Source organism: Danio rerio, chromosome 7 (genome assembly GCF_052040795.2).
Source record: "Danio rerio strain M-AB ecotype USA chromosome 7, GRCz13ab, whole genome shotgun sequence".
Classification (NCBI taxonomy): domain Eukaryota; kingdom Metazoa; phylum Chordata; class Actinopteri; order Cypriniformes; family Danionidae; genus Danio; species Danio rerio.
The window spans coordinates 19047003-19061312 of record NC_141027.1 but is presented as its reverse complement, the minus strand read 5'-3'; the positions used below and the strand labels follow the sequence as shown (position 1 = coordinate 19061312).

General features: G+C 33.9%; 2 protein-coding genes across 9 annotated transcripts; one reads left to right on the top strand and one right to left on the bottom strand.

Annotated features, from left to right (window-relative positions):
- Window positions 1-229: 229 nt before the first annotated feature.
- On the top strand, window positions 230-13001 carry hacd4 (3-hydroxyacyl-CoA dehydratase 4). Of its 8 annotated transcripts, none has more exons than XR_015494825.1 (8): window positions 230-326; window positions 1190-1296; window positions 2281-2408; window positions 2674-2783; window positions 4913-5019; window positions 6566-6700; window positions 8484-10335; window positions 10958-11709. XR_015494825.1 is itself a non-coding variant. In XM_087259632.1 (8 exons), exons 1-7 carry the CDS (start codon window positions 322-324, stop codon window positions 8558-8560), a joined length of 669 nt encoding a protein of 222 aa, XP_087115758.1. In that variant the 5' UTR covers window positions 230-321; the 3' UTR covers window positions 8561-8587; window positions 12626-13001.
- Window positions 12541-13375, bottom strand: zgc:194252. The gene is given in 1 exon segment (NM_001128708.1): window positions 12541-13375. A coding segment is annotated over 1 exon segment (756 nt). The 5' UTR covers window positions 13352-13375; the 3' UTR covers window positions 12541-12595.
- Between the last annotated feature and the right edge of the window lie 935 nt (window positions 13376-14310).

Sequence of the window (14310 nt, the reverse complement as noted above, 5' to 3'; positions counted from 1 at the left end):
TTATTTTCTTTATAATGTGCTGTGATTGTATACTCTCACTTTTCGCATAATAATAATAATAATAATAATAATAATAATAAAGGTTGACATGCTAAAGAAAAAAAGAAAGAAAACTAAAAAATATTGACAAGGTTCATGCTTTGGTCACAGCATTAGTCAAATATAAAACACGTTAGTGTGTGTGTGTGTGTGTGTGTGTTGGGAAACCCAACTCTGCCCTCGTGACGTCAGAGAGGGAGTTCTGTAATCAGAACTTCCTCACATTTAAATTTTCCCCCTTAATGTTGTATATATTCTCGTCGCAACGGGAGCTTAGGAGGAATGGGGTAAATATCAGTTTCGTTCAATCAGCATGTATTGTTGATGTCATTCCGCTGTTTAGGGATATCTTTATCACGCAGCCTCACCCAAAACATTCAGGCACAAAACACATTCAAGAGGGAGCGAGCACATGGGGATTTTCCAGCTGTGCTTTATGTTTCTTGTAGCCTCGTCGTTTTAATCGTCGTTTAATTTTCCTCACTAGGATGCAGCATTACTTCAATAACTGTTATTATGTATCAACATCGACTATAATCAAAACAAAATGTCACAGACACAAATTCTAAAAGATTCTTGGTGACGTTCAAAACAGAATCGGTGGAAAGGACTGGAAAGCAGCCACTAGAAACGTTCGAAAAGTTCAGTAAAATCAAAACACCAATGCGTCATGAGGGAGGACAGCGCGGCAAAGTTTTGCTATACTGTTTTCGTAATGTTTAAATTATTTTGACGTAAAAAGAAATAATTATCAATTTGGCAGGTGAATAAAATGGTTCTGTATTTAACGGCAGAAGACAGAAAATAGTTAACCTATGCCTCCGTTTGTGTAAAAACACGATAGATTGAGGTAAGCCATAGCAACAGGGTGTCGACTGGAATCAGATGTGGAGTCATGCTGACAACAAGAGCTGCCATTCAAAATCACTTTGTTGTGAAAACAGTGCATAAAACAAGTAAGCTAGCGATCAGAAAAATATATCCTAACCTCGACCAATAACTTCAGCTAATTTCTTGTCCTTCTGCCCACTGAATAATTAACACTGGTATGAGGGTTGCATAACTTGTCTTCTACATGGAATTCAAAGTATACAGAGACATAAATGACAACTTGTATAAGCATGTTACTTGCAAATTTGATCTTTTACAGGTTTAGCCTCGGCTTTATATATCTCTTTTCATACAACTTGCTTCAGTTCTGTGGACACACATGGATTTTCGCAAACATGACAGCCAGATTTCTCTCTTTTGGAAAAGGTAAGATTACAGATTACACTTATTTTTTTGTGTGGGTTACTTTTTAGATTATTATTCACACAATGGTATTTTTAAGATGTATTTATGCTTTCTTGTCTTTTATTTAATTTTTACTTATTAAAAAATACTGTATATATATTTATATTTAAATATTCACAATATGGATTGGTCATGTAAATTATTAAAGCAATCAATGCTTTTGTATTTGTGGACAAAACATGTTTATTAATAATTATATGTATGGGACAAACATTTTACAGATGTATAGTAAATATTTTTTTATTATTTAACAACAAATTTGCATAGTCTGATGTCAATTAATGGCATTTATAATGCTTCCATAATCATCTAATAGAGCAGATTACTAATGAGGTGCCAGCCGTGTTGATCATAAGAATATGATCCTCTAAATTAGTTTATAAATAAACAACACTTAAACTCTCTTTATGTGCTCACACAGTCACAGGCCCTAAAACACATGCTGATGATAAACTTTCACACTATTAAGGTTAAATTCTGCAGTGTCTAAAGGTTAAATTCTGCAGTTGTTTCTAGTCATCCTAACTCTACATTGTTTATCTTGCGATGAGGCTGTTGGAGACGCACACATTGGGATATCAATACTCAAATGATATATTGTGCAGTCCCATAACAGATTCTAATATATTTTTAATCTACCCAGCACCAGATAGGCAGTCATGAGCTACAGTGGCTTCTGAAATGTCCACTCATGTAAATAATCTTGTGTGTTAAACAAACACTCAGTTTATTTACATCTCGCTTTCACTGTACTCAAGATGTTGTTAGTGCAATAAGTGGTTAAGTGTTATGCAACAACCAAACGGCTTTTAACTTCCAAAACATCAGCACCAGATTGCCTTTTTAATGTGCATAATTTTCTAAAACATTAAATAACTTATACTTTTAGCTGTTGTTAATAATCGCTGCACTAAGACATCCTCAGAGTCTGTGTTTTGTTTTTAGATGCCCAGTTTGGCACTTTCTACTTTGTTGCTGTCATGATGGGCGCCTGTCAGCTTCTGTCTTTGTTAGAGCTGTTTCACATAGCAGATGGTTTTGATGAGTGCAGACTTTTCCCTCGCTTTATGCAGGTAAAAAATAAAACCACATACACGTCACTAAGAAACTTTGCATTTGCAAAACTGCACCTAATAAATATAACAAACGCGATCATTAACTCTTTCACTTTTTACTTGCAAAAATCTAGTTCTTGTTTTCCTAAAAGGTGAAACTGAGATGTTTCCCCATAGGTTGCAACAAATCAAGATTTTGTAATGTGTATGTGTGAGAAATATATGGCTTGTATTTTTAGGATGCATGATTGGTGTTATGTTAATTTTTTTTTTTCATTTACAGGTAATTGAGAGAAATGTCCTTTTGTTTCTCCTCATCAGTCTGGAGGAGTTTCAGAGCAAACCAATAGTGTGTGTGCAGTTTTACCTATGGAATATTCTGGGCCTTCTAAGGTTTGTCTTTTATATTAGAATTAGGCAACATAAACTCATTCTGAAAACGTAGGGCTATATACATTTCTGGAGATCGCAAAATACGTTCCAGGAGGTATGTTTTTTTTGCAGTTTTTGTTTTCATGAGTGCACCAAAGGCCACTGTGTATGCTTTTGAGATCTCAAATGTTCAGATTTTATATGCTTTCTGGAACCGTTCTTCGCCAAACTCGAACCCCATCATCGCGGTCAGCTCCTCTCTGCCTCTCAAGTCCGCCGACGTACATGGCGAGCTAACTGGACAAACTAGTAACAGCGAGAAAGCAGTCCATACAAGGTAAACGGTCAGCTGCTAGTGCGAAAAGGAACAGCGTCATACTGCCCTGTCAGTTCGTTTTAAAGACGAACTGCAGCCATACCTACTTCTGACTACATAATTTGCGATCTCCAGAAATGTATATAAGGATACGTTTTTAGAATGAGCCTATGTTGGATTTAAGGCTTTTGTGAATACTTTTAAAAGGGCCATGTTTATTCATATACTATTTATGAGAATGTTGTTAAACACTTAAAGAGGTTTTATTATTAATTATTAGATGTGTTCAGAAAGTATGTAAACTATCATGGCAAAATACTTCATGGGTGAATTATTTGACTTTGCTGTAAATGGCATTTTTTTTTTTGGAATGAAAATGTTGTTTTGTTTATGTTTCTTTAAATGCAAATGAGCTGCTGCTTCCCGTCCCCTTTCCAGAAAATAGTTGAGCCGTTATAGCTTGTGTCTCAGATCCTCATGCAAAATAGCTTTGAGTCGAGGGACGATGCCATCATCCATCACAGATGGCTGACAGACATCATGATGCTGAACAGGCGTCGTGATCCTCCGTGCCAACCCTGTCGCAGCAACAACCCGCTTGCGAAAAAATACACACAGCCCCATTTACACGAAAAGCCATTTTAGAACCAAAACGATCTACATCTACACTGGCGTTTCATCTAGCATTTCTGAACAGCCCTTCTTCCATACTATACCGCTGAAAACGCACACCATGTGACCACACATAAACACATACTCTGTCATACACTGCAGCATGTGCGCACGTCTGAGCCCCAGGCAGTCAGCGGGTGTTTTAAGCACAAAACCCCAGAGAGCAGTGCACGTCAGACAGCTTATCAAGGATGTACCGCTGGATCACATCTCACTTTAGTTGTTAAACGTGTTATTTAATTAATCTTGTCTCCATCTAACGACAATCAGGTAACGTGTCACAGCATCAGCACACTGCTTGAATCTTCTGCTTTCAGGCTTGCACTTGATAATTTTAGTGAAACCTCAGATACTGTTGGTTGATTACTGTTGGTTGTGCACTTTTTTTTACCAACCAAGTTAGTCGACGCCATTGTAACGACACAGATCACTCATGCCATTCATGACAGAGTCCTGCAGAAAAAGTGATTGCCAGGTGTTAATTTGTGTGTGACTTATCTTTATTTAATTCTTTTTTTAAGCCTTATGCGGTACCACATTTTTATGGAATTCTGCAATTTTAAATAAGTCATTTTATAATATTTATAAAAAATTAATATTTACAATATTAACAATCAACAAACAAACAAACCAAAAACAAAATAATAGGAGGGGGAAACAGGGATGGGTATACAACACAGTCAAAACTTATACAACAACACTGGAAACATAATCAACAATAACAAATTAGCAACAGGAATAACTTTATCACATAACAGCTGAAAACAATCATAGGTACGTGATTCTCCCGAAATTAGTTTATAAAATAAACTTCACTTACTGTAAAAATTCGTAATAAAGAAAAATCTCCATTTCGAGAACTTTCTAGCCCTTCCTCTCAGCCCTACGCCTTCAAGTTAAATTGAACTAGGACAGGCAGGGCTAAGGGGAAAAATTGGGATTGGGCCTTACACTCCCTTTGGAGTGACATAGTGTTTTGTAAATTTAGCATCATTAAACACTAATAGAAGTGAAAAAAATTAAGGTTTTAGATGAAGAAATTTAATACGTTTAAGAGCGTCTTGAAAAGCAAACATAGGTGAACAAATGAGCAGTGCAAAGATGATGAAATATGTGGTAGTTCAGTCTGTAATATTTATTTGTTTTTTTGTTTGTCCTACAGGTATCCACATCGGTTGTTTTGCCTTATAGGCACACCATATTTTAAAATGCTATGGGTTCATCAAACACTAACAATTCCAGTGTACTTGATGTCTGCCGTCACAGAAGGTAAAATATCATTATATTTACAATATATCATTTCAGTGTGGTCATGTTATTGGCCCTTGAATATTTCCTGCTTTTTATCATGCTATTTCATAACTGTAACAAGAGGCTATTCACTCATTAGTGTTTAAACAGCTATCATAACAATATTTTTTAATATGTGGCTCTTTTTGGAATAACGCAAGCTATAGAAATAAAAAAATGTAAAATAGGAAATACGCTAAGACCACTGTTTTTGTTTACATGCCTCAAAATTGTCTATACCATCAATTTGGAAATCTTTGAAACTGCAGCGTTTTCTAGGTTTAAACCAAATCGCAAGAGAAAGTTAAAAATTTTGTTTTAATTTTGAAGGTCATTTTAGTCCTGTTGGATCTCAGTGCAACATTTCATGAATTTTTCTTGGCTTATTCCCTTATTTATCAGGGGTAGCCACAGCATATGAACAGCTCAGTGCAACATTTGATAACACTATTTTTTGTCTCTTACCTAAAAGAGATAGTGATTTTTTTCTTTTTTACTTAATCTTAGTAAACATTACTCTATAACTTCTGAAAATGAAAGGTATTGTAATAGGTAGGATCTTTCCCAATGCTGGATGGGAATAAGCATCAGAAATATAAATCGTCAAATCACAACTATTTTCTTGAATTTTTGGGAATGTTAGTGCTACATTGATCACAAGGTTCTTGTCTCTGAAAATTTCAGTTTACACTTTTAGTTAATTTTAGTTGGCAGTACTTCAAAACTACTCAGTTATTTAGTGGTGTACAGCAAGAATCAATTCTTGGCCCTATCCTGATTTCTTTTAGTTCTTTATTTTAAAAGCAAGACTGAATTATATAATTAAAGTTATATAATTATTTTCAAACAACAGTTTGTGTGACATTAAAAAAAATCATTGTTATAACTTATAATTCATCTTACACTGACATCTTACATGAAAAAAACATTACAAGCAGTCAGCGCATATTAACAGGCTTGTTAGGACCTGCACAAATGATCTTAAGAGCTTCATTGAGGAGGAGACAAGTTTGCTGATGTAGATTGCCTTTGCTTTAGTCAGGCAGTGAGTTAAGAAAGCATAATCTAGAGTGTTGTAACTCGCTATATTTAACAGTAGAGAGTACAGAGTAGCGAGCACTTCGATGTCAAAAACACATTTAAAAAGCAAATTGATTTGATCTCAGGTCAAAATGACATCGAATTGACATTTAACATTGGTGTCCAATATGTAAAAAAAAATAAAAAATCGATTACAGAACAGTCGAATATTATATGTCAATTAGACATTGAGGTTGTTTACATGCATTGTAGGGATTCAAAATCCAATGTAAATGTGGAATTAAAGCTTTCAGATGGATAAAACTTTTCTTATAATAATTTTTGGTCTCATTTTACTGGTAAAAACAGCATTAATGTGTGGATGTCAAGGCTTTGATTTCAAATCCATGTCAATTTGATGTAGTTTTGACATCAAAGTGCCCCACTGGAAAATGTTTTTGTTCATCTTTCAGCGACTTATCCCATCCTCTTTCTTTTATTTTAGGAATAAGCATTTTCCTAATGTTGCCATACTTGTCGGAATCTGAAGGAACAGATTCAGACCAACCTAAAGTACCTGCACCGATGTACATGTTTTCTCCATATATCGTTATGGGTTGGATACTACTTCTTGTATTAGGTAAAATAATGTGATGTTGCTTCTGTTAATGGTAGCCCTGAAAAAATAATAATTGAGCCACACAAAAAATCTCTCAAAATCGAATTCAAGCAGCATATCAAACTTTTAAAAAACCCTGAAAGATAGTTAACTATAAACATGTTATGCTAATGTTTATCAACCCAAAAATGTCAAATCACTAGACATATGCCGTTATTCAATATGTTGTGATAATGATATTATGGGCCCTTCAAAATAATACCATGAATAATTATTTATTATTAAAAGTTTTTGAGCACTTTTTAAGAATGTTCACAATGTATTTAAAGTGGAATTCATAACAGTGTTAAATTTAATAGTTCAAATATTATCATTTAAACAGCTTAATCTACTACTAAATGCTGAAATATTGATAAAAAAATCTGTTACTATTTATAGGGATATTGTACACAATTACTCTACAATAATGTTAAAAAACAGTTAATTATTTAATTTAATTAAATGTAAAATAAATCATTTATTAACCTTAGGTGATGCTATTTTCTTAGTTCATGCCTAATAGCATAAGAAAAACGTAGTAGTAATCTGATTGCAAGTTGTAATAGTCTTATTGAACAAGGCTAATAACTAGTAACTTCAATAAATATAGTAACTAAAATAAAACTTTATTGTTACTTTATACTCCTTTAAAAGCAATACATGAGGTATTTTTGTCAGTACTACCTGTTAAAGTAAGCATTTTGCAGTAAGCCCTTACCGCAATAAGAGCTTTAGCAATTAATCGCAACTTATAAGTAATTTGTAGGTTTATGAATGTAACATTTTTTTCAGCTGTGGTGCCGGCAAAAACGGGTGTTAAATTACAGAAATTTTTCACAAAATAACAGACGTTAAAATTACAGAAATTTATTGTAAAATAATAGACCTAAAATGACAGAAAATAATCGTAAAATAACTGGCATTAAATTACAGAAATGTATCGTAAAATAATGAACGTTAAATTACAGAAATTTTCCTGTAAAATAACTGCCATTAAATTACAGAAATTTATGGTAAAATAACTGCAGTTAAATTACAGAAATTTATCATAAAATAACAGATGTTAAATTACAGAAATTTAATGTCAAATAATGGACGTTAAATAACAGAAATTTATCGTAAAATAACAGATGTTAAAATTACAGAAATTATCATAAAATTAATGCCGTTAAATTACAGAAATTTACAGTAAAATAACAGACGTTAAATTACATAAAATAATCGTAAAATAATGGCGTTAAATTACATACATTTATCGTAAAATAATGGACATTAAATTACATAAAATTATGTTAAAATAACTAGTGTTAAATTACATAAATTTATGGTAAAATAATAGACGTTAAATTACATAAATTTACCGTAAAATAACTGGCATTAAATTACATAAATTTATCGTAAAATAATGATATTAAATTACAGAAATTTAGCGTAAAACAATGGACTTTAAATTACAGAAACTTCCTTAAATGTACATTTCTGATAAATTTCTGTAATTTAATGTCTGTTATTTTACAGTAAATTTCTGTAATTTAATAGTTTTTTTTTTTTTTTTTTACAGCTGCCGAACTACTTACACATTTTTTTTTCTAAAAAATGACATAAAATAGTGCACAATTACGCAATTTGGGAGGCACTTATACATTTTCAAGTGTGGCTAAAATAGTTTTAGGGCTACAGTATGTTTTTGACATTTGATTACTTAACTTACACAAAACACATTAAGTGATTTAATTGTGATTGTCATCTTGCCTCTGTTTTGAAGGATCCAGTTTAACAGTACTGCTCTTGCTGAAGGAAAGAAAAGAGAATCTGGAGAGCTGGAATAAGAAACTGAACTAAGACTAAATCAAAGACGATGATGAACAGGTTCTCCTACTCACCAAAATCATAAAAATATGTTCATTGTTACAGTATTCTGGAGGCACAGAGCTTTTACTGGTTTAATAACAAAAAAATAGTTTCAAAAATGCAAACTTACAGCATAAATGCTTTCATACATTAATATGCAGCAGTTAACAGATTACAAAGAAATAAAAAAATATAAACAGTTGAAGTCAGAATTATTAACTCCCTGAATTATTAGCCAGTTTATTTTTACCCCAATTTCTGTGTAATGGAGACCAAATTTTTTCAACACATTTCTAAACATAATAGTTTTATCAACTTATTTCTAATAACTGATTTATTTTATCTTTGTCATGATGACAGTAAATAATATTTTACTAGATATTTTTCAAGACACTTCTATACAGCTTAAAGTGACATTTACAGGCCTAACTAGGTTAATTAGGTTAACTAGGCAGGTTAGGGTAATTAGGCAAGTTATTGTGTAACAGTGGTTTGTTCTGAAGACAGTTGAAAAACAAACTAGCTTAAAGGGGCTAATAATTTTGACCTTAAAATGGGTTTTAAAAAGTTTAAAACTGCTTTTATTCTAGCCGAAATAAAACAAATAAGATGAGAAAATATTATCAGACATACTGTAAAATTTCCTTGCTCTGTTAAACATCATTTAGGAAATATTTCAAAAAGAAAAAACAATTCAAAGGGGGCTAATAATTCTGACTTCAACTGTACACTGTACTTGCGTATAGACAAAAATTGCACATACAGTATACACACAAACTATGCAATAAACTAAAATTTAAATAAATAAGGACTAAGCACAGACCCATTTTAACTGAATTAAACAAAACATACTCGTACATTAGGGATGCTCCGATCAGGATTTTTGAAGCCGATACGGAGTAGCGATTCCTTGTCATGGTGATCGGCTGTAACCGAGTACCGATTGTGATGCTTCAAGCCATTGCATAAGCACAATTACCCTTTAAGCATAAGATCTCGCTTTACCTAAGATGCTGAATTAAGAAAGTTGCATACATGTACTGGTCACAAGCCGCTTTACAAGAAAAAAAGCTAAAACAGATAAAAAAAAAATGGTAAGAAAACTGACTAACAATGCAATTTGGAAACATTGCTCATGTGTTGTAGTGCTGCTGATGCAAAACCCAGGTGGCACGTGCATCTTAAATACTGATCTCTGGCTGATCGATCGAAGCATCCCTGTTATTTTTAAGATCCAATTGATCAAACCTGAATAGAAATCCAACTAGCAAATGAAAACAGAAAAAAAAAACTTTAGAAAATGAGTGGATCTTCCTGGAAAAATCTATTTTAAACAAATTGAAAATATACACCCTGGTAAATTTTTGATCAATGTTAATATTACTGTAGTTAAGAGAGCTTAAGGAACATAAGTCATCTGATTTTGGTTGTCAATGTCTCTAAAAGCACAATAATGATAATGACTTGAGTTTTAGAAATGATGAGGTCAGCCTTAAAACTTCTGTCTCAGTCATTTTATGGTGCTTATTAACATTACACACCATTTTGTAGATGTGCTTGCAAGAAGGAGCACGGTCAAGAAGCAAGGTAAAAAAAACAAAATCTTGCCTTCATAGTATTGTGTATTAAAAACAGTTTGATCACAAATTATTACCAAAACTACTAATCTTTGAACACAATCTGTCATCACCTACAGTAAATTGCTCTGGACTAAAGGACACATTTAAGAAACGCATGTATTGTAAACAGTGTTGGGTATAAAGGCTGTACTTCTGCATCAACCGCACGCGTATGCTCTGGCACAGCTTTCATGTGGTCGCATAGCCCTCGTTGTAACTGACGCCAACAGTGGCCCGCACCTCTCAAAAAATGTAACTACACGCCACAACGACAGTTAGCACAAGCTCTATGATTGGTCGGCTTGATATCCATGACAAGCGTAGGCAGTGCTGAGAGTCGCGAGCTCGATGGAGCAAGTGTTTAGAAGTGTCGAGTCCCGTAAAAAAGCTCCAGATGGAAATCTTTGTTTTGTGTTTACATTAATGATCAAAGTTGTTGCACATTCGCTGGTTCCCGCCTATGAATGAGCAAGTGTTAGCTACTTGTAGTGTTAAGGAAAAAAACAAAACACCAGCAAAGAAACTTGACACAGAGGAACATAAACACCTGCTGCCTGCTGTCGGAAGTGTTTTTGCAGGGCAACACGAACAGCACGCAGAATTATAAATGCACAGGAACACACTAGGCATGCGCCAGGGGTCTCGATGATCACTCAATGCAGAAGTATAAACCAGCCTTGCCTCGCCTGCCTTCTGCAAAGTCATACTTATAAATAGTAGTTACATTTTTTGAGAGGTGCAGGTTACCATCGGCATCAGCCACGGTGAGGGCTATGCAACCGTGCGTAGGCTGCGCCGAACCATACGCATTCGCTTGACGCGGAAGTATAAATCAGCCTTCACAAGTAATGCAAGTTACAGAATAATATTACTTCTAAATAACAAGTAATGCAATACTTTAAAAAAATAAAATTATAATATTTAAGTTACTTTTTTTAAAAGGTAACACGTTACTTTTTAGTTTAAATAATTAGCTTTTAAAAAATTTAATTGCTGAATTAAAACAAAAGTAGTCACAATGAATCACACAGTCAGTGAGAGAATAAGTTCATCATTTTGAACGCATTGAAGAAAAGGACGAGGGATTATCTCAACGGACAGTGATTTTTCTTAGGACAAATAGTACAAACATAGCAAGTCACAGCCAGGTAATAAAAATTAGCGCAAAAGTAACTTAAAAGTAAAGTAATGCATTACTTACCATAAAAATAACCAAGTAGCGCTACTAGTTACTTTTTTAGGGAGTAACTCAATATTGTAATGCATTACTTTCAAAAGTAACTTTCCCAAACACTGATTGTAAATGTAAGATCATTATATTTTTAGACATGATTTGTGAAAACGTAATAAAAAGAATATATTACCTAAAAGAGGTTCTGTTATGCAAGAACTCCAACAATTCAGCATCAGAATAAAGTAGATTTGTCAATTCTGCAATCAATTATTGTGAATAAGTGTTTTCTCTAACAAATTGCAGTGCTTATCTCATACCGATCATGAATAAAAATTGTCACAGCGAAAGATTGTACCTTTTTTTGTTGCCATCAGTAAAAATGATTCTAAATGTTAAGGCAAATACACAATTGTACAATATTTAAAAGATAATGCACATCAAGATGGTTGTTCTGTGTATACAACCGGCTGGATGTGCATTATGCCACTTATCACATGGCTACTTGCATCAGAACTAAACAATTAGGCACAAAACATCTGTTTGAGCTGTAATCATTTATTCACTCACCACATGGTGCCAAATAGTCAAGAACAGCAGTGTGACAAAAGCATATAGTAGGTTATATGTATAATATTCGCTAACTGTCATCATGACTCGTATTAACCAAACGAGCCTGTGTTCTTAGATTAATCAGTTGTTATCAGGAAATAACATGGACTGTAAATGTCATGATTGACCAATCAAGTATTCCAGAGGGATATGTGATAATATAATATTAGCCTATATTGAACAATAATTTTGAGCTTCAGGTTTTGAATGCTTATATTAATGGTTCTAAATAAATTAACAAAAAGTGTATTTATATGCACAAATCACATTAAAGAGATTCAATTCAATTAAAAAAATTCAATTCTGCCATCATCTACTTTCCCTACTTTCCAAAACTTTGTTCAGTAAAAAAAAAATATTAATTTTAAATAATGTTGAAAATCTACAGTAGGAAAAACAAATACTATGGAAGAAAATGGTTCAAGATTTCTTAGACGCTTCAAAAAATGTTCAAACCAGATTAGAAAAAGTCAACGGTGAATAAAAGGCGACAGAATTTTTTGGGGTGAATTATCCCTTTAATCATGATGTTCAGCAATTAAAAGCAAAGAAAGAAAGCATTTCCAAAACAGACATTGGACAAAACTCCCAGTATAGTGTTACTACTGTTCAAGATAAATGCAATCAATTAATATATTTCCTCTTGACACACAGAAAGTTGAGTCTCCGCACACAGTCAGTGGGTGTCCAAACCTCCTTTGCTCGGTTATAAACTCCACATCTCTGATTCATAGCAGGACACTGAAGCTCTCCATCTGAAGACCAGGCTTTATAATCAACACCTTTTCCATTCACCCAAAACCAGCTCCCAGCTAGAAAGCGCAGGCCGATCCACAAGTCATCTGTATCAGCTTCTGTGCTGTTTATCTTGGCTTCTACCATCATGTCCTTTGAGTCTATTATGGCCAGACCGAGGTAGTGTTGAGGGCAGTAAAGCAGAGCTTCTTCCCATGTGCTTTCTTGATGAATGACGATCAACTCAAACACAAACATGCAATAAAAGTGCAGCTGGTCATTACAGCCTATGTTAGATGCTTTAAATGTGTTTTTATTGACACCCCCACAGTTGCCTCCTAGTAGAATTGTTGGTTCTCCTTTATCCCAAAATGTCACCCTTGCCTCCTCGCCTGTGGACCAGATCCACTGGTTACGGTTATTCTGCAGTCCGATCCAAAAATAATCCTCTTTAATCAGAGGATTGCTCGATAAGGCCTCCAAATCTTTACTTCCGACGGTGGACAAGTCGTCGTAGTTCTGTCTGCAATATTTTTGCGCATCTTGCCAAGACAAAGTCTTATTGACGAAGAAGTGAAGTCTAAATGCGCCCAAAGAGACTCCAAAAAGACTAAAAAAAAACAGCAGTGTAATCGAAGCTTTCATGATCTCCAGTTCAGCCGTGGGATACAAATAAATGTGGCATTTCACATTGATTAATGTTTTTAAAGACTTGCTACCACACCTCATTCACAAATTTCTGCCACGAACAGACCAATACAAAGCAGAACAGCTCTGACATTGACAGTGACCTCTGACAGGCTCATCATTCATTATATTAACAAATTCCATTCCACAAAATGTGGACGACATGCCTATTTAAGGCAAATCAGAAGACTTAAAGTATGGAAATCACAATTTGGCTTTCACATTTACCAATAAGATGCTGAACTCTGGTAATTTAAAGATTACATAGTTGTTTTAATAAACCCCAAGTTGGATAATTATATACAGTTGAAACCAGATGTTTACATACACTGTTTAAAACGGCACATAACCATTTTTTAAAAAACTGTCAGATGTTAATGACCAAACTTTTTCACTTTTAGGTAAGGTAGGATTATCAAATTTGTTTCTGTTATGCTTAATAGCAGAATAATGAGAGAGATTTTTTTTTGAGAAATTTGTATGACTTTTTTTGAAAGCCAAGTTTACATACAATAGGATTATTATGCCCCTGAAAAAGCTCAGATGATGGTGTCAAGGTTTTGGAAGTTTCTGATTGGCTAATTGACAACATTTGAGTTAATTGGAGGCACAACTGTAGAATAGTATTTAAGGAAAACCTCAAACACACTGCTTGTTTGACAACATGGGAAAATCAATAAGCCAGAATCAACAAAAAAAAAAGCCAGATTACAATTTGCTAAATCACATTGGAAACAAGATTAATTTATGGAGACATGTCCTGTGGTCTGATGAAACTAGGATTTAACTGTTTGGCCATAATGACCAGTGTTACATTTGGAGGACAAAGGGGAAAGCTAGGAACACCATCCCAAACTAAGAAGTATGGGGGCGGCAGCATCATGTTGTGGGGCTGTTTTGCTGCAGGAGGGACTGAT